The 22879-nt window shown below is 41.5% G+C and overlaps 1 protein-coding gene across 11 annotated transcripts in view; it reads left to right on the top strand.

Moving 5' to 3' along the window:
* magi1b (membrane associated guanylate kinase, WW and PDZ domain containing 1b) overlaps positions 1–22879 on the top strand; it is a 121749-nt gene that overhangs the window by 36108 nt on the left and 62762 nt on the right. For 10 of the 11 annotated variants that reach the window (XM_058080229.1, XM_058080205.1, XM_058080221.1 and 7 more), the window contains exon 2: positions 15083–15199. In XM_058080229.1, coding sequence (XP_057936212.1) covers positions 15083–15199 — 117 coding nt within the window. Of the gene's footprint in view, positions 1–15082; positions 15200–20412; positions 20772–22879 lie in introns of those variants that run through there. The other variant, XM_058080258.1, reaches the window with a different exon arrangement.

Genomic DNA, 22879 nt, shown 5'->3' with positions numbered 1-22879 from the left:
TTATTTACAACATATTGCGCAACTGCAGGGTCTTGAGACACATGCTAAGTCGCAAACTAGAGAGCTAGCGACCTAAACGGTAGCCTTCAAGTTATTTCCTTTAAACTTAAATAGCTAAAAAAATTACCACTTCCACACGGATAGGGAGGATAACTATTAACAGTTATTTAACCTTTAACATGAACATTAATCAAACGTAATAATTTTTTCTGGGTACATGATACCATACAGCATCCATATCAAACTAACATTAAACTTTCATATCAAGACGGGGGCCTCAAACTAGTGTCCTGCGGGCCACATTTTGCCCGCGGGCCGCATGTTTGAGACCCTGGTCTTGAGTGTACATCTAAAAAAAATATACAAGCTTTTTGTCCATTTCTGATTGAACTGGAGAACCTGAAGCACAAAACAACACAAAAATGATGTGGCTTTGCGAGGAAGCAGCGATTCTGCCCGGCTTGGAGAAGTAATGGGTGCACCGTGTTATTTATCGTGCATGTTTGTCTATTTGTCATGCTGAGTATTAGCCGCCGTTGTGAAGATAGGTCTTTACTCTTTTTGTCAGTGACTATTTGCTTTTGTGTGTCTGCTTCTGAGCAGACTGTGAACACCGCCTGCCGCACATCAGGTAACAGAATGATCTAATGGGCTTATGTGAACAAATATTATACACACTTTTTTTTATCTCTGTGACCTAATAAATACGCAAACAAGCATGGAGTGTACTAGTTAAAACCTAAACTGACTATATTTATGGACGTTTTAACCCCAGACAGCTAAAACTTTCAAATATAATATGCTCAGAACTAGAGCTGCAACAATTAATTGATTAATCAATCGACTAATTATCAAATTAATCATTACATACCCTATTACATACACTATTTTCTGATGTATTGTGGACCCAACCACTAAATGTAGGTATTTTCTATGGCCTAACCCATTAAGCCATTAATTGAAACAAGCTTCAGATTAATCAACTAAGAAAACAACTAAATGATTGTATTGTTGTGTACATTTATTGTTATATATTGAAGCTATTTAATAAACACATTATTTTAACAGAATATTCCAGCAGCAACCTGGTGTTTGTGCACTTATTTGCGTTGTCAGTTCAAATCACATAATAATCTATAAATAAATCTATAAATAATATTATATTAATTCGATTATTAGATAATTAATAATCTATAAATAAATCTATAAATAATATTATATTAATTAGATAATTAGATTATTAATCATCTATATATTTAAACATTAAAAACAAATAAAAATATATAAAATATATATAATATAATATAATATATAAAATATGTATAAAAATAAATATATAAAAATTGGATTATTTGATTATTAATAATCTATAAATAAATCTATGACTAATATAATAATATAAATATTAAAAATATAATATATATATAATATATTTAAAATACATGATAAATAATCTATAAATAAAAAAAATAATCTGTTATTAAAATAATAGTTAGCGAAGATAGAAGATAGAAAAGACGTAAAACGAAGGATGTAAAAGAGGAATCTTAGTATGTGTGTAGGGAGGTGTGTCTATCCGTCACTGTGTCGTCACCGTGGCTTGGAAGGAGGCCCCTGCGGTGGATTAAGTCTAAGAACTGGCAGCATCGGACTGGGTGTGCTCCAACACGAGCCTTATTATAACATGCTGGTGACAGACTTTTTAAGAAAGTATCCAGCCTTCTTTCTGCATGGGCGGCGTGTGGCTGAGCTTTTATCTATTTGCAAGTGAAGAATCTACTGTAGATTGGGCCCTTTTGTGTTCCCTTGTAAGACTGTTATCCGAGTCAGCTCCACGGCTCATTTCCACGCACACTTGCTGATTTCCAAGTCTGTGAAGCACACACACACACACACACACACACACACACACACACACACACACACACACACACACATATGGTTCACTGAGCTTTTATCTTATTTTTCCTCACACGGTGCTTGGACATTGCAAATAATACACATTTACATACCTTCTTATGTTCATAGGAAGAGCGCATGGCACAATGCACGCATGCATCCTTCTGCATATATGCAGGCACAGGGCATCAATGCAATGACGAGAGTACATTGTGGAATTGCTGATGCATGAGATGCACAAATGTAGGCAGACACGCATACATAATGGCTTTATCAATTTTGTGTGTGTGTGTGTGTGTAAGAGAGAGAAAGAGAGAGAGGGAAGTGGTCTTGCAATCCTGCCTCACTCGCAACTGGATAAATGCTCTTTAAAAGTCAGCTTAGTTTATGCTGAGCTGCTTGTATTCATTTATAACTTCTTTGCTCCTGATCATTTAGTCCAGGGGTCTCAAACTCAATTTACTTGGGGGGCCACTGGAGCTAGGGTCTGGGTGAGACTGGGCCACATCAGGTTTAAAAAAAACAAACAAAAAAAACGCATTTATTAATAACAGAAAAATATACAAACTTTTTCAGTGATTTGGTTCCGGTTTTCTACAATAAAAGCTCTGATAAAACATTCCACTGTTCTCAAATAATTTTATTTTTCTGCACAAAATAAGATGAAAAATAAATAAACAAATCAAGAATAAAGAAAATCAATCAATCGGTTATAAATAAATATAATAATAATAAAAACGGCAAATAATAAAAACTTTAGAAACCACATATAGTTGGTGGGTAAACAAATTATTTTTTTCAGATTAAAATGAACAAAGCATTATTAGAGCCCTGTAGACATGACAAAACACGACTATAGTCACATTTCTACTCTTTTTATTTACAACATATTGCGCAACTGCAGGGTCTTGAGACACATGCTAACTCGCAAACTAGAGATCTAGCGACCTAAACGGTAGCCTCCAAGTTATTTCCTTTAAACTTAAATCGCCAAAAACTTACCACTTCCACACGGATAGGGAGGATAACTATTGACAGTTATTTAACCTTTAACATGAACATTAATCAAACGTAATATTTTTTCTGGGTACATGATACCATACAGCATCCATATCAAATTTGCGCGGGCCGCACTAACATTAAACTTTCATATGAAGGCGGGGGCCTCAAACTAGTGTCCTGCGTGCCACATTTGGCTCGCGGGCCGCATGTTTGAGACCCCTGATTTAGTCCCAACAACAGCCAAATTGTTTTGTGAGGGTACACAGGAGTGTGCCCCTCCATGTCTGGCCTGGAGTCAGCTGTTAAGGGATGCAGCATTGGCTGAGCGTTGCCTGATGTTGACCCAGAAAGGGGCTGTGGATGTAATCAGCAGTGACTGCTCCCACATTAGCCCACAACGCAAATGTGTGTGGAAATGAATCTTTGCAGCGTGTTTTTTTTTTTTTTGGTAACTTTTCATGTGTCTTATCTTTTCAGATTAAAGACAGTGATGTCTAGCCGCCATATTTTTTAACTTTGTAGGATGAGGCGATGCAGTGCTTGAACATATTACGCACCTTTTTTTAATATCTTCTACTCGCTTAATCCCCATTTATGCTTGTTCATGTGAGTATGCGTTTGCGTTCTCATCCTGCTTCTAAAATTAGATCAACGAGCAGATGTGGAGAGTTGAGTGTCCCTTTTTGTATGCATGCGTTGCCAAATGTACTCATGCGCGCAACCGAGGCTGGATGTGTGTATTTGTGTGTTCACACAACAGCTTGAGCGCGTCTTGAGTCAGCAGTGTGACAGGGTGATGGACGTTTTGAAAATGGGTCAGTTGTGCCCTTTGATGGTATGAGAGGGGTGGATGTGTGTGCGGCATGATGATCGAGGTGGATGTTTGCGGTTCAAAGGGTGCTGCTGGGAAAAAAAAAATAAAAAAATCTGGGTGGTCATTAGCTGGGGATTACATAAGAGGAGAAGAGGCAAAAACAGCACAGGGGGAGACGCTTGGATGGATGTAGACTCGTATTGGGCGACCTACAATTTAATTTTAAATTAAGAGTTTCAGTATCTTAATCCAGTATTTTAGTCATATTAAAACTGTTGTATTTCACAAGCAATGGTTATTGTTCATATAGTTAATTTTATTTGCATTCACAGTGAAATTAAAATGAATATGTATAGAATAACACCTTGACAAATCTAACAAAAAGTCAATATATCAATTCAGATTCACCTACTACTAAACAGCTGAAGCTGGGCTACACCATCTACACAGCCTGAACGACATGCGCCCCCTGGTGGCGGCTTCCTTCAGCTTGTTCCATGCCTTGCCTAATGTGAGGGACCTGGAAGAAACTGTTAATTACAGAAACTAATGGCCCTTCCCTGTGTGGCCATTTAAAAGCCTGCAAAGCTGCCATCAGGATGCATTATCCCAACTGCCACATGTGCAGTTATAAATAGGGCAAAGTGCCTTGCTCAGTGATATGGTAATTCAGTAATGGTGTCAGTCTTTGGATTTGGAAATATTTCATTTTCAGATGAAATACCTAATAAATAGTATTGTTATATTACAATGTTTACTCAGTTTTTTTCATTCATTCATTTTCTACTGCTTTTCCTCACGAGGGTCGCGGGGGGTGCTGGAGCCTATCCCAGCTGTATTTGTGCGAGAGGCGGGGTACACCCTGGACTGGTGGCCAGCCAATCACAGGGCACATATAGACAAACAACCATTCACACTCACATTCATACCTATGGACAATTTGGAGTGGCCAATTAACCTAGCATGTTTTTGGAATGTGGGAGGAAACCGGAGTACCAGGAGAAAACCCACGCATGCACGGGGAGAACATGCAAACTCCACACAGAGATGGCCGGGGGTGGAATTGAACCCTGGTCTCCTAGCTATGAGGTCTGCGTGCTAACCACTCGACCGCCGTGCCGCCCTTTTTCTCATTTTCTCAAGAACTGAACTGGGTTATTAGCTGCGGGGCTTTAAATCTGGTCGCCAATCAGATGGCTTGTCACATGAGACTAATACCTTGGTAGTGTAAAACCTTCTGTTAAAGAGAGCCTCCAATGGAAGAATAATTAGCTTCTTAAGTACCGCCTCCCATCAGTCAGACAATCGAATCATTATATAGCACTGACGGTAACTTTGCAGCATTTAATCATAGTTCTCTTTTGATTGGTCACTGGAGATGTGTTAGTGTGGCTTATCTTCAAAGATGGTAAAGGGTTGGTCATCCAGCACCATTATTGCCATGATGAAATCACTTTAGCTCTCGGGAGTGAGAGGGAGGGGGGTGTGCCAAACTTTTTTTTGCACTTTTCAAACACTGTGTCGATAGCACCAAACGCTATGATGATGTTTCATGGCCTGTTTTTTTCGATTTTGTGCAAATAGTATGCCAAATGTTGTCTTCCTTGAATACAGTTAATGTTTGTTTACAACAAATTCAGCACTTTGTTTGCTCACCAGCATAGCCCGGGTAATATGGCCTCATTGGAGAATTGTTTAAATTTAGCGGCTGGGATAGGTTCCAGCACCCCCGCGACCCTCGTGAGGAAAAAGCGGGAGAAAATGAATGAATTAATGAGTTATTTTTAATGTTATCAAATGTATCAGTACAGTGTAATAATTACTAATATGGGTCTGATACCCACGGGGGGTCCTTTAGCATTCGCACAGCTGTGGAGTGGTTAGCGTGCAGGCCTCACAGCTTGGAGACCAGGGTTCAATTCCACCCTCGGCCATCTCTATGTGGAGTTTGCATGTTCTCCCTGTGCATGCGTGGGTTTTCTCCGGGTACTCCGGTTTCCTCCCACATTCCAAAAACATGCTAGGTTAATTGGTGACTCCAAATTGTCCATAGGTATGAATGTGAGTGTGAATGGTTGTTTGTCTATATGTGCCCTGTGATTGGCTGACGACCAGTCCAGGGTGTACCCCGCCTCTCGCCCTAAGACAGCTGGGATAGGCTCCAGCACCCCTGCGACCTTTGTTGGTAGAAAATGAATGAATAAATAGGTCAATGAGTTATTTGGACACTCGATATTGCAAAACTGGTCATTCCAGGGCAAATGTGGTAGTTTATGTGCAATACTGTATGAAAACCAGTATACATATAGACCGTATACAAAAATTGAGGCAAACTTGAGAAATAGTTCCCAATACGAACGTTTGTACTCCTCATGATGACAGTATTTCTTTCTTCCTTGCAAGTACGTATTTAACAGTAAATTCCGTTTCTATTGGCCAATTTTAGGATTCTGTCCTCAATTCCGTTTAGGTGAAATTCATATGGCCCAACATAAGTGCCACTGAGGCACCTGATCTACAGCACCTGCGAGTACTGGAATCTCACAATAGGAACTGTAAACCTAAGGACCGGCAATCTCAGGGAAACGTATACGTACATGTTTGTCCAAGAAATGCATGTTCCATAAAAGACTATGATCTATGAAAGCAGTTTGCACCATAGTCAGATTCAGCATGTCAAAGGTCCCCTTAAAGACCCTGTTTTTCAACAAATGGATGTATGCCTGTGCAAGACATTGGCATGTCATTGCCAAAATACACTTCCTCAAATCAGATGTTGGAAAACTGAGGGCGGTCTTTCAACCTCACATTCTTAAGCTGTACCCATTTTCTTATCAGCATATTGGGAATGGGCAGAACACGATGATAACATGCCAATATAGTGATCTATTACAATACTGATGAAAGGTTTTTGGGACCATTATTACAGGATTCCCGATTCCTGACATTTATTCACAATAACATGATGTCATCCCATCCAAATGGTTTCAGTCATGTGCCTCCTTTGTCTTTTGTTTTTGTAATACTCTTATAGTCCAGGGGGTGGAGCAGCAGACTATGGTGGTCTGTGACCATTAGATTCACCTCAGTGTCTTTACTCATCTGGCAGCTGTTGCTATGGATACAGAGCAAGAACCTAATATATAGCTCATATAGATTGCGCATTTGTTGTGGAATCTGAAAATGTTACAATGCGTTGCCTAAAGAGTTTTAGAAGGACATGTATAGCTCTCCACTCATTCATCATCAGGGCTCTAACAGTTTTCACAATTTTAGTTTGACCATAACTGTATAATGTATAACCCATTGTTCATCACAAAGCTATGATATAACAACTACAAAAAAATAAGAATCCCTGTTCAGGTTAGTGTATTTACAAAACTTTCATTTTCAGACTATGATACGCATGCCCATAAAATAGGGGCCCCCCATAAACTCAAGCGTAAGGTCTTCCAAATTCCCCTGTGGCAGAGTTTTTGAAATCTGACTGTGGTCTGAAATATCATAGATATCATAATAATATACTAAACTCATGAACACAGGGTTTGACTGGTCCTGGCATAAGATTTCACTGGTCAAGGGTCACATGAGCTCTCTCCACCTGTGCTCTGCTGTGAACATATGGTTAAGCCCTGATCTGACTGATGTACAATCTTCTAACTGTACACGGCCACGACTAGGTGAATCAATTAAATGGCGATTAGCCATGATTATCTGATTAACTAGAGTCGTGGACCAAGTCTTCACTTAAGAGTTGATTAGTCTTGACTTGGCTTGGCATAATTCATCGTTTAAACCGTACACACATTAGTGGAGCAGGATTGAAAGGTTGCGATCCAATTGACCAAGGTTGTTTTCTGACTGTACCCTACTTTTCAGGAATTGCATTTACCAAACACAACAAAATAAAGCTTTTTCCTCACGAACTTTTGGGATAGGATCAGACAACAATAGTTGTTTGGTAAAATGGCCTAACTTAACACACTGGTCACATGAAACAAACATTTTTCCAAATGAGTCAAGGGCCTTTATGACTGATTATCTGATTAACTAGAGTCGTGGACCAAGTCTTCACTTAAGAGTTGATTAGTCTTGACCTAGCTTGGCATAATTCATAGTTTAAACCGAACACAAATTATTGAGCAGGATGGAAATGTTGCGATCCAATTGACCTAAGCTGTTTTCTTACCGTACCCTACTTTTCAGGAATCGCATTTACCAAACACAACAAAATAAAGTTTTTTCCTCGCAAACTTTTTGTCTTAGATCAGACAACAATAGTAATTTGGTAAAATTGCCTAACTTAACACACTGGTCACATGAAACAAACATTTTTCCAAATGAATCAAGGGCCTTTATGACTGATTGTCTGATTAACTAGAGTTGTGGACGAAGTCTTCACTTAGTAGTTGATTAGTCTTGAGCTAGCTTGGCATAATTCATAGTTTAAACCTAACAAAAATTAGTGAGCAGGATGGAAATGTTGCATTCCAATTGACCAAGGTTGTTTTCTTACCGTACCCTACTTTTCAGGAATTGTATTTACCAAACACAACAAAATAAAGCTTTTTCCTCGCGAACTTTTGGGATAGGATCAGACAACAATAGTTGTTTGGTAAAATGGCCTAACTTAACACACTGGTCACATGAAACAAACATTTTTCCAAATGAGTCAAGGGCCTTTATGACTGATTATCTGATTAATTAGAGTCGTGGACCAAGTCTTCACTTCAGAGTTGATTAGTCTTGACCTAGCTTGGCATAATTCATAGTTTAAACCGAATACAAATTATTGAGCAGGATGGAAATGTTGCGATCCAATTGACCAAGGTTGTTTTCTTACCTTACCCTACTGTACAGGAATTGCATTTACCAAACACAACAAAATAAAGCTTTTTCCTCACAAACTTTTGGGATTAGATCAGACAACAATAGTTGTTTGGTAAAATGGCCAGTGTGTTAAGAGGCACTGGTCACATGAAACAAACATTTTTCCAAATGAGTCAAGGGTCTTTATGACTGATTGTCTGATTAACTAGAGTTGTGGACGAAGTCTTCACTTAGTAGTTGATTAGTCTTGAGCTAGCTTGGCATAATTCATAGTTTAAACCTAACACTAATTAGTGGAGCAGGATGGAAATGTTGCATTCCAATTGACCAAGGTTGTTTTCTTACCGTACCCTACTTTTCAGGAATTGCATTTACCAAACACAACAAAATAAAGTTTTTTCCTCGCAAACTTTTTGGATCAGATCAGACAACAATAGTTGTTTGGTAAAATGGCCAGTGTGTTAAGAGGTACTGGTCACATGAAACAAACATTTTTCCAAATGAGTCAATAGTTTCCTTGTGTATAACTAAATCTTTTTTTTCATGCCATGCTGAACAACCAACATAGTGTTTAAATATCACCATGGAAGTCAAAGTTTTGTCTAACACAGTCTGAGTCTTTCATAAAAAAAAAAATGTTTCTGGAAAATCTACAGAAAAAAAATCTACAGACTAACAATGTACGGACTTGTTTGGAGCACGAAGAGAACACACAGGCGGTGTTTCCTGCCGTTTGCAAATCCACAGAAATCATTCAAAACCTCAATTTCCACCAGGCTCCCACATATAGCGGATTGGGTTTCGATAAAGTTTGTTTTTTCACGGTGTGAATTCAGACGTCAGCTTCCAGCGGCTGTTTTGGCAGGTCCCTATATTTCCTTAAGTGCGTCCAATTACAAAGAAAGACTGGCTGGTGCCTCGTCTGGCCTTGGCTTGGTGAATGTGAGGGTGAAAGAGTCTCGGTTGTCTCAAGAGGACATTCCTGTGAACTCTAAGAACTTTTCACGTTTAATCTGTGTCAAAAATTTGACTCATGTTTTGTCTGACTGGGCTTTTTGTTCCCTGCACAAAAAACAAAAAAAAACACTGCCTCACATTTTGTCTCGAGTCTTGTGGATTACAAAATCTGCTCGCAGAATCTTGTGGAAATCCAGTTAAAGTAAGCTCAGTAACTCTTGCTGTCATATACTGCAGCCATGTTGCCAATTTACACCCATTACTCAGTTTAATTTTTTTATTTATTATCATAACAGGCCAGGGACTGCACGGCGGTCGAGTGGTTAGTCCGCAGACCTCACAGCTAGGAGATCCAAGTTCAAGCCCACCCTCTGCCATCTCTGTGTGGAGTTTGCATGTTCTCCCTGTGCATGCGTGGGTTTTCTCCGGGTACTCCAGTTTCCTTCCACATTCCAAAAACATGCTATAGGGATAGGCTCCATCACCCCCCCCCCCAGGACCCTCGTGAGGATAAGTGGTAGAAAAGGAAGGAATGAATGAATCATAACAGGCCCTAGCGGCCCGCGGTTTGCACTTATGAGCAATGGAATAAAAGCAAAACAAGTAAGCAGAAAGCTATGGCGTTCATGGCATTGGAGAAGCAGCCATTTTCGGTTGCTGTGCACTTTATTTTTGGTAAAGAGTTAGTTACAAATTGGTAGTTCAAGATCTGATCTGCAGATTAACAATCTAACTGTCTGATCGGATCTGTGATTGGCAATCGACCAGAAAATTGTAATCTATGCACTAATGCCTTGCACTACATATTTAGGGAAAACAACCTTAAAAATGAAAATATTGTATATGCTCATTCTGATGGTTTTTCATGAATTCAGATCACACCTATGGTATACGGTCTTTCATCCGTTCTATTGGGACCCCATCAAGCCATCTGGGCAAGCTTCGTCTTCTGCAGTAACAAAACAAACCAAGACCCATAGTACTAGTTAATGGGCTTATGGTGTTAACATACTTGGCAGTTGTTTGAAGGGTCTGACTAGTTGCCTTAAAGACTTACTGTAAGTGGATGTGAGCCATGATCCTTGTGACCCCCCTGAACACAAACTTCTGTTCTAGTATTTTCCAAAAGTGACACTACAGTACGGAGATGAGCGTCAATTCTGACGGAATTTGGGACCGATATGAGGATGGATCAATTCGATCGATCGAGTCAAAGCCAGTTGAAATGGGTCATGGTGACTTCAAAGTGGGGTGTCTTTGTATTCCCAAGATACCACCCCCAATCATGTGACATTGAAAGTTGATTCCAGACAGAATTCCACAACAATATCATTTAATTGTGTATAAACTACAACATTTTGACTGAGAAGAGTTGTTGGTCCATTTTTGTTGTTTGGTTGACTACAGTAATCAGTCATAAACTCTATATGTCGCTACACTGATGTAGCAACGATGGTTTGCTATTTCAAAACAAACATTTCTATAGACTGAAGTAATCTGTTTCAGTTGAAGGGATGGTTTACCTAAACCAGGGGTAGGCAAACTACGGCCCGGGGGCCACATGCGGTCCACCAAGTGTTTGAATCCTTACTTTCTGACTTACTGACTTTCAAGTCAGATGTCTTATTCAGTAAAAAAAAAATAAAATAAAAATAGTAGTTTGATGTGGTCTGATGTTTAAAATGAGAGCATATAGCTGATAGTATGACACTTGATTAGACTAATAATTTAAGGCGGACTGTTAGAATTCTAAGCTTAAAATAGTTTGTGTGTGTGTGTAAAATATATGTTTTGGCCCCGCGCACAATTTTTTTTTAACTCAACATGTGTCAAAAGGTTTGCCCATCCTTGACCCAAATGGTCAGCCGCGGGATCACTTAAATTTAAAGACTCTGTGCTGTGTTTCTTGACTGCAAAAACATGCACAGACGAGTTGCACTGCAAAGACGATTAATTGAATAGTCAGTTAATCAACAACTATTTTGGTACTCGATTAATCGTTTCATTAAAAACATGTACTGTTTAAGAATTTCATGTCATTGTACTGGGTGTTTTTTTACAAAGTATGTACAGTGAAGAAAATAAGTATTTGAACACCCTGCTATTTTGCTATTTCTCCCACTTAGAAATCATGGAGGGGTCTGAAATTTTCATCGTAGGTGCATGTCCACTGTGAGAGAGATAAACTAAAAAGAAAAATCCAGAAATCACAATGCATGATTTTTTAACAATTTATTTGTGTGATACAGCTGCTAATAAGTATTTGAACACCTGAGAAAATGAATGTTAATATTTGGTACAGTAGCCTTTGTTTGCTATTACAGAGGTCAAACGTTTCCTGTAGTTTTTCACCAGGTTTGCACACACTGCAGGAGGGATCTTGGCCCACTCCTCCACACAGATCTTCTCTAGATCAGTCAGGTTTCTGGGCTGTCGCTGAGAAACACGGAGTTTGAGCTCCCTCCAAAGATTTTCGATTGGGTTCAGGTCTGGAGACTGGCTGGGCCATGCTAGAACCTTGATATGCTTCTTACGGAGCCACTCCTTGGTTTTCCTGGCTGTGTGCTTCGGGTCGTTGTCGTGTTGGAAGACCCAGCCACGACCCATCTTCAATGCTCTGACAGAGGGAAGGAGGTTGTTCCCCAAAATCTCACAATACACGGCCCCAGTCATCCTCTCTTTAATGCAGTGCACTCGTCCTGTCCCATGTGCAGAAAAACACCCCCAAAGCATGATGCTACCACCCCCATGCTTCACAGTAGGGATGGTGTTCTTCGGATTGTACTCTTCATTCTTCTTCCTCCAAACACGCTTATTGGAATTATGAGCAAAAAGTTCTATTTTGGTCTCATCTGACCATAAAACTTTCTCCCATGACTCCTCTGTATCATCCAAATGGTCATATGCAAACTTAAGACGGGCCTTGACATGTGCTGGTTTAAGCAGGGGAACCTTTCGTGCCATGCATGATTTCACATCATGACGTCTTAGTGTATTACCTACAGTAACCTTGGAAACGGTGGTCCCAGCTCTTTTCAGGTCATTGACCAAGTCCTGTCGTGTAGTTCTGGGCTGATTCCTCACCTTTCTTAGAATCATTGAGACCCCACGAGGTGATATCTTGCATGGGGCTCCACTCCGATTGAGATTGACCGTCATGTTTAGCTTCTTCCATTTTCTAATGATAGCTCCAACAGTGGACCTTTTTTCACCAAGCTGCTTGGTAATTGCTCCGTAGCCCTTTCCAGCCTTGTGGAGGTGTACAATTTTGTCTCTGGTGTCTTTGGACAGCTCTTTGGTCTTCGCCATGTTACAAGTTAAAGTCTTACTGATTGTATGGGGTGGACAGGTGTCTTTATGCAGCTAACGACCTCAAACAGGTGCATCTGATTCAGGATGATACATGGAGTGCAGGTGGACTTCTAATGGGCAGACTAACAGGTCTTTCAGGGTCAGAATTCTAGATGATACACAGGTGTTCAAATACTTATTTGCAGCTGTATCACACAAATAAATTGTTAAAAAATCATGCATTGTGATTTCTGGATTTTTCTTTTTAGTTTATCTCTCTCACAGTGGACATGCACCTACGATGAAAATTTCAGACCCCTCCATGATTTCTAAGTGGGAGAAATAGCAAAATAGCAGGGTGTTCAAATACTTATTTTCTTCACTGTATATAATACTGTATTGTATTAGCATAAGAAAGGTGGTTTAATAGAATAAAGCACAATTAGTTTATACTGACAAATACTATTTTAGGCATTTTCTCATGTTAGAACTCCCTCACATTCAGACTGGGTGACACAGCCACGTTTTAATGGTGGATGAATATCGCTCTCCAGTAACTGCTGTGTTACAAGAACATGTAGCGATGCACTCTCTGTTGGCCTGAGCACTTCCTTGTGACCTGTTGTGAGGATTACAACACAGTGATTTGTCTGGATGGGACGGCGCCAGGAGCAGGGTTTCCTCCTCAGGAGGGGCTTGGGCGATGGGCGGAGACTCTACCTCCCTCTCTTTCTCTCTCTCTCTCGCTCTCTCTCTCTTGCTCTCTTTTTGTTACCTTTCCTCCACATGGCTTAACAACAATGGAACGCTAGTTTAAAAAAAAATACTTATTCACATAATGTTTTCATACATATGTGCATGTCTCATGAAACATTTAATTTTAAAAGTAGAAATGTCCCAAAATAGCCCAAAAAAGTCCTTCAGAGTCCAGTCTCCCTATTCAGTCCCTTGTTTCCAGTGATCCCTCATTTATTGTGGTTAATTGGTTGCAGACACAATCTTGATAAGTACTTTATTTCCACGAAATAGGATTATTTTTTTGTCGTTGGAGCATCGAAAACCTCTTTCCAATCTTCTCAATGTGTTTTTTTTTAATTTATTAGAGCCCTCTAGGTAAGAAATAACACCCCTATAGTCACCTTTACACTCATATTGCTCAGAATAGTACACAAAATAAGACGAAATTAGACATAACAGACTGCATTGGGAGAATTTTCTATATAGTGTACATCCTATGGTAGTTTTTATCAATGTAACATTACTGACCAGTGTAGAATATATCATTATGCTGAATTTAGGCCTGAATATGTCAAATGTACTTTATTTTTAACTAATAACAGGCCATAGTCAACCACAACAACTATTGTATTTACATAATGTATTTTTTATATCATAAATGTCAACAGATATTAGCATATATACCGGATACGTGAAGCCGGGGGTCAGTAATATAATATATATATATATACAAGTATTGTCTTGTATAAAACTACAGCTGGTCTCCCAACCAGTGCAGTGCACGCCGCTGTACTGTGTAGTATCACAATCATGTTATTAAACACACAAGCACATACACACAGTTTCCATGGCAACGGAATCCAGGGCCTTTATGACTAGCTGTTTGCCCAGGAAAACAAAAAAAAATGGCCTCAGCAGCAATGCAAAGATGGCAAACATTTGTATGAAAATGATATGATATGCGCGGCTTCCCTGAAGCCGTTTTATGTTGAGTTTATTTTTGGAAGATGCTGCATCATATTCATTAGGTAAATTATGTAAATGTGTCTCCTCTGCATCTCCATTCCATTATTCATGTCGTCATTCTGTTTGTGTTTTGTTCGCACATGTTTAGTATGGCCAGTAATGTGAGCATTTGCTGTGATGACCACACACACAAAACACATGCGGAAACAAACCCTTGCATGCGCGTACATTCTCACCATTCACTACGCTAATGTGTTTCTGGGGTCCAGATGGCCAAGCGGTAGGACAACTGATTCCCGTTGCAAGCTGTAATGCTAGCGGTTAGCTAGCTGGCAAGCTGCAGAGGGTGATTCTGCAACCGGGAGCTTCCTTTAAGTGGTAATGGCAAAGTGTACTGTGCACATTTAGCACATAGCCTGCAGCTTTGTTGTGGTGGCAAAATCAACTTGTTTATTTCATTTTGCAGGAGCCGAGCTCTGGCTTCACAGCATTGATTTTCCACAATGATAAATATTGTGTCTCGTGGGGGGGTGGGGGGTTTGATGCCGTTATCACATGTTTTCCTGTTTGTGTCCACAATGACAGGAAGTAAGCTGAACAAGGACCTGAAGCACTATCTTAGCCAGCGATTCCAGAAATCTTCGCCTGACCACGAACTGCAGCAGATCATTCGAGACAACCTCTACCGTCACGCCGTGCCTTGTGAGTCCATGATTAGCTTGTTAACACGGGAGAGCAACTTTAGGGTTTATTATTCATTCATTCATTTTCTACCGCTTATCCTCACGAGGGTCGCGGGGGTGCTGGAGCCTATCCCAGTTGTCTTAAGGCGAGAGGCGGGGTGTACACCCTTGGACTGGTCGTCAGCCAATCACAGGGCACATATAGACAAACAACCATTCACACTCACATTCATACCTATGGACAATTTGGAGTTGCTAATTAGCCTAGCATGTTTTTGGAATGTGGGAGGAAACCGGAATACCCGAAAACCCACGCATGCACGGGGAGAACATGCAAACGCCACACAGAGACGGCTGAGGGTGGAATCGAACTTGGGTCTCCTACCTGTGAGGCCAGTGTGCCACCCACTCACTGCAGTGCAGCCTAGGGTTGATTTATTCATTCATTCATTCATTTTCTACCGCTTATCCTCACGAGGGTCGCGGGGGTGCTGGAGCCTATCCCAGTTGTCTTAAGGCGAGAGTCGGGGTACACCCTTGGACTGGTCGTCAGCCTATCACAGGGCACATATAGACAAACAACCATTCACACTCACATTCATACCTATGGACAATTTGGAGTCGCCAATTCGCCAAACCTAGCATGTTTTTGGAATGTGGGAGGAAACCGGAGTACCTGGAGAAAACCCACGCATGTACGGGGAGAACATGCCACACAGAGATGGCTGAGGGTGGAATCGAACTTGGGTCTCCTACCTGTGAGGCCAGTGTGCCACCCACTCATCCGCAGTGCAGCCTAGGGTTTATTTATTCATTCATTCATTCATTTTCTACCGCTTTTTCCTCACGAGAGTTGCGGGGGTGCTGGAGCCTATCCCAGTTGTCTTAAGGCGGGAGGTGGGGTACACCCTGGACTGGACGTCAGCCAATCACAGGGCACATATAGACAAACAACCATTCACACTCGCATTCATACCTATGGACAATTTGGAGTTGCTAAATAACCTAGCATTATTATTTATTTAAATAAGTATAATTCATGTCCCTTTAATTATTAAAAACAAATTAGACTGATGATTACATATTTTTGGAGTACCTCAGTAAAATTAATAGTAATACAAACTTTCCCAATGAGATACTTGTGCTTGGTTTTAAATGGTTCTTTGCAATGACTTTATTCACAGCCCCTCCCCGTAAATTTCTACATTTATTCTGGAAGCTTGTTTAGTAGACTTTATCTGCATTACCTCTACCGCCATATGTCAGCCAGACACTGGGTGTGGCGGTGGGGGCCTTGCCGTAATGGCCGCTTTAATCACTTTGTGTTCCATGACACTCTAGTAAAAACCATGTGGTGGTCTTAGCAGGAAATACAAGTATAATGGAATTTTGTGGACCATATTGTTTTGTTGGCAAGCTATTGTCTTACCAGAATATTACATTTGCATATTCCTCTCTTGAGCACAATTAGATGTATCACCATATATCATCGCGGAATACATTTTCCCTTATGCTATTCACACACAAAGCCAGGAAACTGAATCAATGGAAAAGCATCTGTTCATTCAACGGTGTTCGCTCTGAAGTGTTGATACCTTTGCTGTTTATCGTTGTCAGTGATCAGTATAGACATATATCATATAGAGATGTGATGCTGATTAGTGCACAGTGAGCAGGTGAACTTATAACTGAATATCTTGAGGAAAACTGGGCGGCAGACCTCACAGCTAGGAGACCAGGGTTCAATTCCACCCTCGGCCATCTCTGTGTGGAGTTTGCATGTTCTCCCCGTGCATGCGTGGGTTTTCTCCGGGTACTCCGGTTTCCTCCCACATTCCAAAAATATGCTAGGTTAATTGGCGACTCCAAATTGTCCATAGGTATGAATGTGAGTGTGAATGGTTGTTTGTCTATATGTGCCCTGTGATTGGCTGGCGACCAGTTAGGAAAAAATTAATGAATTATTTTTAATGTTATCAAATGTATGTATCAGTACAATGTAATAATTGCTAATATGGGTCCATGGGGGGTCCTATATCATTTGCACAGCGGAGGAGTGGTTAGCGCACAGGCCTCAGCTAGAAGACTCGAATTCGATTCCACGCTCGGCCATCTCTATGTGGAGTTTGTATGTTCTCCCCATGCATGTGTGGGTTTTCTCCGGGTACTCCGGTTTCCTCCCACATTCCAAAAACATGCTAGGTTAATTAGTGACTCCAAATTGTCCATAGGTATGAATGTGAGTGTGAATGGTTGTTTGTTTATATGTGCCCTGTGATTGGCTGGCGACCAGTCCAGGGTGTACCCCGCCTCACGCCCCAAGAAGACAGCTGGGATAGGCTCCAGCATGAGGAAAAGCGGTAGAAAATGAATGAATGAATGAATCTTGAGGAAAAACGGTTTAAGTGGTCCTGTTAAGTTACTAGATCGCCCTGTGTTGTAGACTGCCTTATGTCAACTCTGGGACAAACGCCCGCTGTAATAAGACCCTCACTGACTTTCCACATATGAACGCTGCCAGTTTCCTTTCTAGTAATGTCAGTCAACATGCACAAAAGCAGTGCAGAACGTGGCTCGCGTCGCTGCGCTACTCGCCGTGCACCACTTCTCAGTGGACCCAGACCTCTTGTATTTGTTATTGGCGTCATCTATGTTAAATGAAGGCTTCACATTTGCAGTTTAAAAAAACAAAAACAAAAATAAAGCCACTGTTCTCCCACCCTCCCCCGTCCAGCCAACGCAACCTTTCAGTGCGGTCACCCTAAACGCGCATTCAGCATACCCATTATCCCCACTGACCCTCCATTCTGCTCTCATTGTTGACCCCCGACCCGAACTCATGACACCAGTGTTTCTAGTTCTCTCACTGCTCCCACTTACTCCCTTTCTGCCACTCTGTCATTCTTTTTCTAACTCTCATTATAGCTTGCCAATTTAAAAAAGGAAAAGAATGAGTGAGTTGTTTTGTTTGGTTTAGGTTTTAAAGGCCAAACCTTCCGTGTCTGTTCTCTTTGTAAATAGAAGTCTGGTGTTCGATGCTTAATGGAAAGAAGCGGTCTGTGGTCAGGTGATGGGGATTGCTTGGTCTTCTTAAATGAGGGAGGTTTGCGGACGCTGCTTGTGCATTTCTGAGTAATGAATCGTGGTGCGAGGCGTGCAGACGATTGGGCGAACCGTATATAGGCTAAGAGGACAGCTAGAAGGGAGGAGGAGGGAGGGGGGGGGCTGAAGCCGCAGGGATGGAGATGGGGGGCTGGGTGTTTGGGTGTGTGGGGAGCTGTGGGGGGTAAAATGGGAGATGGAGGAAAAGAGACAGATGGAGAGATGCAACATCACTCTCACACACATTTTCACACTCAGTGAAATAGTGAGGCTAAAGTAAACATTTAGTGTTACACTTGGGCCTGGTCCACATGGAAGCGTTCCTGGGTTTAAAAAAAAATGGCGTCCACATCGAGCCGGAGCAGTAAACAGTCACATTCGCACAGTCACTGGGTGAAAATGATGTAATACATCTGACACACCTACCTGCAGGTAGGACAGACGGAACGCATGCGCATGAAGTCTGTCGTCCGCTTTTTAGGTCGAGAACGAAGTGCGATTACCGTATTTTCCGGACAATGAGTCATACTTTTTTTCACGCATGGTTTAACACAAGAATACAACATTTTAACTACATTTATAGGTCAGAAAAGTGGAAAATAAATAATAGATCCTCTTTAAATACTGGGGCCACACATAGGAAACGTTTTCAGGTCAAAATGATTTATTATTAAATAATATAGTATTTTCTCCCACATTAAAACAAAACATGCTAGTTTAATTGGTGACTCCAAATTGTCCATAGGTATGAATGTGAGTGTGAATGGTTGTTTGTCTATATGTGCCATGTGATTGGCTGTCCAGGGTGTACCCCGCCTCTTGCCCGAAGACAGCTGGGATAGGCTCCAGCACCCTCCAGCGACCCTTGTGAGGAAAAGCGGTAGAAAATGAATGAATGAATAATATAGTATTTATTATTACCAAGAGTGCGAACATCTGAAAACGACAGCTGGTCGTTTCCTTTCAAGAAATTGGCTTCTGTATGAAAACGATGACATCACCGGCCCGTCCTCACCCCGTTGCAGTTACATGGTTACGTTACCAAAAGTGAGGTTTTGGTAACTCATTCAATCCCAGCCATTTTCCAAAAGCCGTCCCTTCTTGGTACTGGTCATTTTTTGATGACTTACTTGACTGATTTTTCAAGGCACACAGAATATTGTGTTTTAAGGCTTTATAGATATACTAAAGGAAAAGGTTTGACTCTCATCTTTCATCTGAAACTAACCCTTTTCCGTTCTTTAGTAATCAGAAGTAGTACATCACCTTGTACTTCGGTACGACGTGCATTATTTAAAAAAAAAAAACTTAAACTGTATTATAGAAAGCAGGAAGTGAACAAATGTAACAGTTACTGTTTGTAAAAGTACCAGATGGAGGGGTAGGATTTAACAAACTTTGCTTCTTCCTACTCCTTTTGGACATGTGGAACTGTGAACTGATTATGTGATGCATTCAATTGTAATCTGATGCATGTTCAAACCATTACCATTACATTGGTAAGTTTCAGCAAAAATATCAGTTCTCAACAAAAAAAAGTGAGGGAAAACCAGCATTTTTGCTTACTGTACTGAGTCAACCCCAGGCCATGATGGGGTGTATCGACATCCTGCTGATGACAATAAGAACTGCTGGCGTGGGGGGTTTCCTTTTTAAGATGAGTTGAATGAAACTCCCCAAACAGAGAGTGAATGATGGGAGCAGCACCCCCCCCTACATTCATACTCCCCATCTGCCCCACCCACACTAACCCATGTCATTCACGTGTGTGTGTGTGTGTGTGTGTGTGTGTGTGGCTTCAACTGGTGTGTGTGTGTTTATAGGTTATGTGTAATATTTTGAGACGCTTTTCAAGTGTCACTACGTTGAGGAGGTTGATTTTGGGTTATGAATTTGTATCACATGACCCGCTGGTGGCCCCACCGTTTGATGATGTTTAATGTAAAATCTTCTCTGATTGACTGACACACAATTATTTTGTGTCCTTCGTTTATGGTTAAAACTGCAGCTGTTCATTGCTGGCTACTCATGAGAACCAAAAAAAGAAATAATGGGGTGAATAATCAAGAAAAGGGGAGGGTGGGACAGAAAAGGAAGAAGAGGGGAGGTGGGCGGGTGCATGTGGGTGCCTGTGAGACGGGAGACAGCGGGGCTCAGTCAGCGAGCGAGCAAGAGAGAGAGAGAGAGACGGAAAGAAGCCTAGCAATTGGTGTTAGTGTGTGTGCACGCGTATGTGTGTGTGTGTGTGTGTGTGTGGGTATGAGAGTGCATTCTAAGCCAATGTGTGGACACTGCTTAGCTTAGCTCACTTTAGCTTAGCATCACAAAGCTGGACAGAGGACAGATGCTGGTAAAAGGAGGACGGGGAGGGTGACTTTGATTCTGCACTGGTTTTTCCTCCACACCTGAATGGATTGTCTTTCCTTCGGTCTCCTGTCGACGTTCTTTGGACTGTAAGGGAAGGAGAACAATCTCACTGACTGACTGAGGTATGTTGCTTTGTGCTTCATCTGAAGAGGGGACGCTGCGATTTGATGGTTGGGGGGGGGGTTGGGATGGAGAGATGGGGATGGCAGGCAGGATGAGGATGGCCGTGCGTCAGGCGGGAGAGGCATCAGGAAACGAGCAAGCGAGGAGACGGCGGCACATCGCTGGCAGTAATGGAGGCTGATGTGTTGTGGTCAAACGGAAGCTATGTGTGTGTTTGTGTCGGGTATGGCTGTCTTATGTGTGTACTTGGACTTGGATGTATGTGTCACTTCTAATATGTGTATGTATATTTAGTGTATTCCCAGTGGGAAGTACACATTGTGTGGTCTTAGTATTATTGGAAGCCATTACAGCATCTGTTTGTCTGTCTGGAGCTTTTCTTCTCCTTACCCCCCTCCCATTCTAGATTTCTTTTAGTCATTTTTTTCTCCTCAATCCCTCTCTTGCCTGGATGACCTCCCCATCTCGATCCATCCATCCATCCATCCATCCCTACTCCCTCCCCACCTTCCTAAATGGATCATTTTAGAGCCTTTCTTTTCCATTTATTCCATGTTCCTGTAGGTAGTAGCTAGCCCACAGTGCTTTTTTACTGGGTGCAATCAAAAGACAAAGGCCATGTGTGCATGTTGACGGGGGTTGGGGGGGGACATTTTCAGGCAGCTTTCTGGCTGATTTAGCTTTACACTGCACTGCTGTGCTGGCCCTTCAGGTTTTTGTTTCTCTAATCTCCCACCCTTTTCCGTTCCACTGGCCCTGAAACCAGGCCCATGTTCCAATCATTTAGCATTCCTTGTGATGGGGGGAAAATGCAGCAAAGTCCAGATAAAGGCCTGTTTTTGAGCCTCTATTGCGTGTATCGCCATCATCAAGCGCGAGCCTCCCGAGCAGTGAAAACACCCTCCCTCGACTCAAGACACTCCATAATACCAATTGAAAGGAATCTGCACCAAATCACCAAAAAAAGCCAAAACCACTTTGACATTCAACATGAAGGAAGTTCTCTTGAGTGGTGTGAAAAATCAGGTGCCAGGTTTAAGGCAGCTTGCAAGGTTTGATAGTCATGTTCTGTGTCCCTAACTCCCTGACCCCCCCCTAAATAAAACACAAAATACCATGTGAAGCCTGGAATATGTTGCATTCTGCAGCCTGTGCTTTTGGTTGGATTAACCCTTCATTGGGACAGATGGCTCCATCCCCCTGCCGAGCAAACAAACCCCAGTCAAGCTCGTCATCCTGGATATGTGCGTGCATGTGTCTGACCAAAAAAAACAAAAAATCTGGCAGACTAGCTGTGGCCAAGATGGTGGATGGATCTGTTTTGGCTTTGACAAATGACAACAGTCTGCTATCCTTCCTCTTGTGTTTGCGTGTTCGTATGTACATTTGTGTGCACATTGAAAGTCATCCATGGAAGCATGCCTTGGAATCTTCCTGGAAAACATGGAGTAGCTGGCTCGCTTTACAGTTCGGCATATTTATTGTTGGTTATTCACAGAATTGCTTCTGTAAAAGCTTCTGCACAACAGTTGGTCATGTGACTCTTGGCACATTTTTAAGACAAGTCCATTTTTCAGTCTTTCTGCAATTCTTTCATCAGTTCCGATTTATTAGGTCAACAAACATAACCAGTCCGATATTCATTCATTCATTCATTCATTTTCTCCCGCTTTTTCCTCACAAGGGTGAGGCGTGAGGCGGGGTACACCCTGGACTGGTGGCCAGCCAATCACAGGGCACATATAGACAAACAACCATTCACACTCACATTCATACCTATAGACAATTTGGAGTCACCAATTAACCTAGCATGTTTTTGGAATGTGGGAGGAAACCGGAGTACCCGGAGAAAACCCACGCATGCACGGGGAGAACATGCAAACTCCACACAGACATGTCCGAGGGTGGAATTGAACCCTGGTCTCCTAGCTGTGAGGTCTGCGCACTAACCACTAGACCGCCGTGCCCCAGTCCGATATGTACAGTTATAAAATTGATATGAAATGTAGAATATATTGAAGACATTTGGTTGTTTTTCCTTCAGAGTACATTTATTTACAGTTTTATTAACGAAATTGAACGGCTTGGAAAACGACAACTTGCCAAA

This window comes from Doryrhamphus excisus, chromosome 1 (assembly GCF_030265055.1).
Source record: "Doryrhamphus excisus isolate RoL2022-K1 chromosome 1, RoL_Dexc_1.0, whole genome shotgun sequence".
In the NCBI taxonomy this organism is placed as follows: domain Eukaryota; kingdom Metazoa; phylum Chordata; class Actinopteri; order Syngnathiformes; family Syngnathidae; genus Doryrhamphus; species Doryrhamphus excisus.
This window is presented reverse-complemented; position numbering and strand designations above follow the sequence as displayed.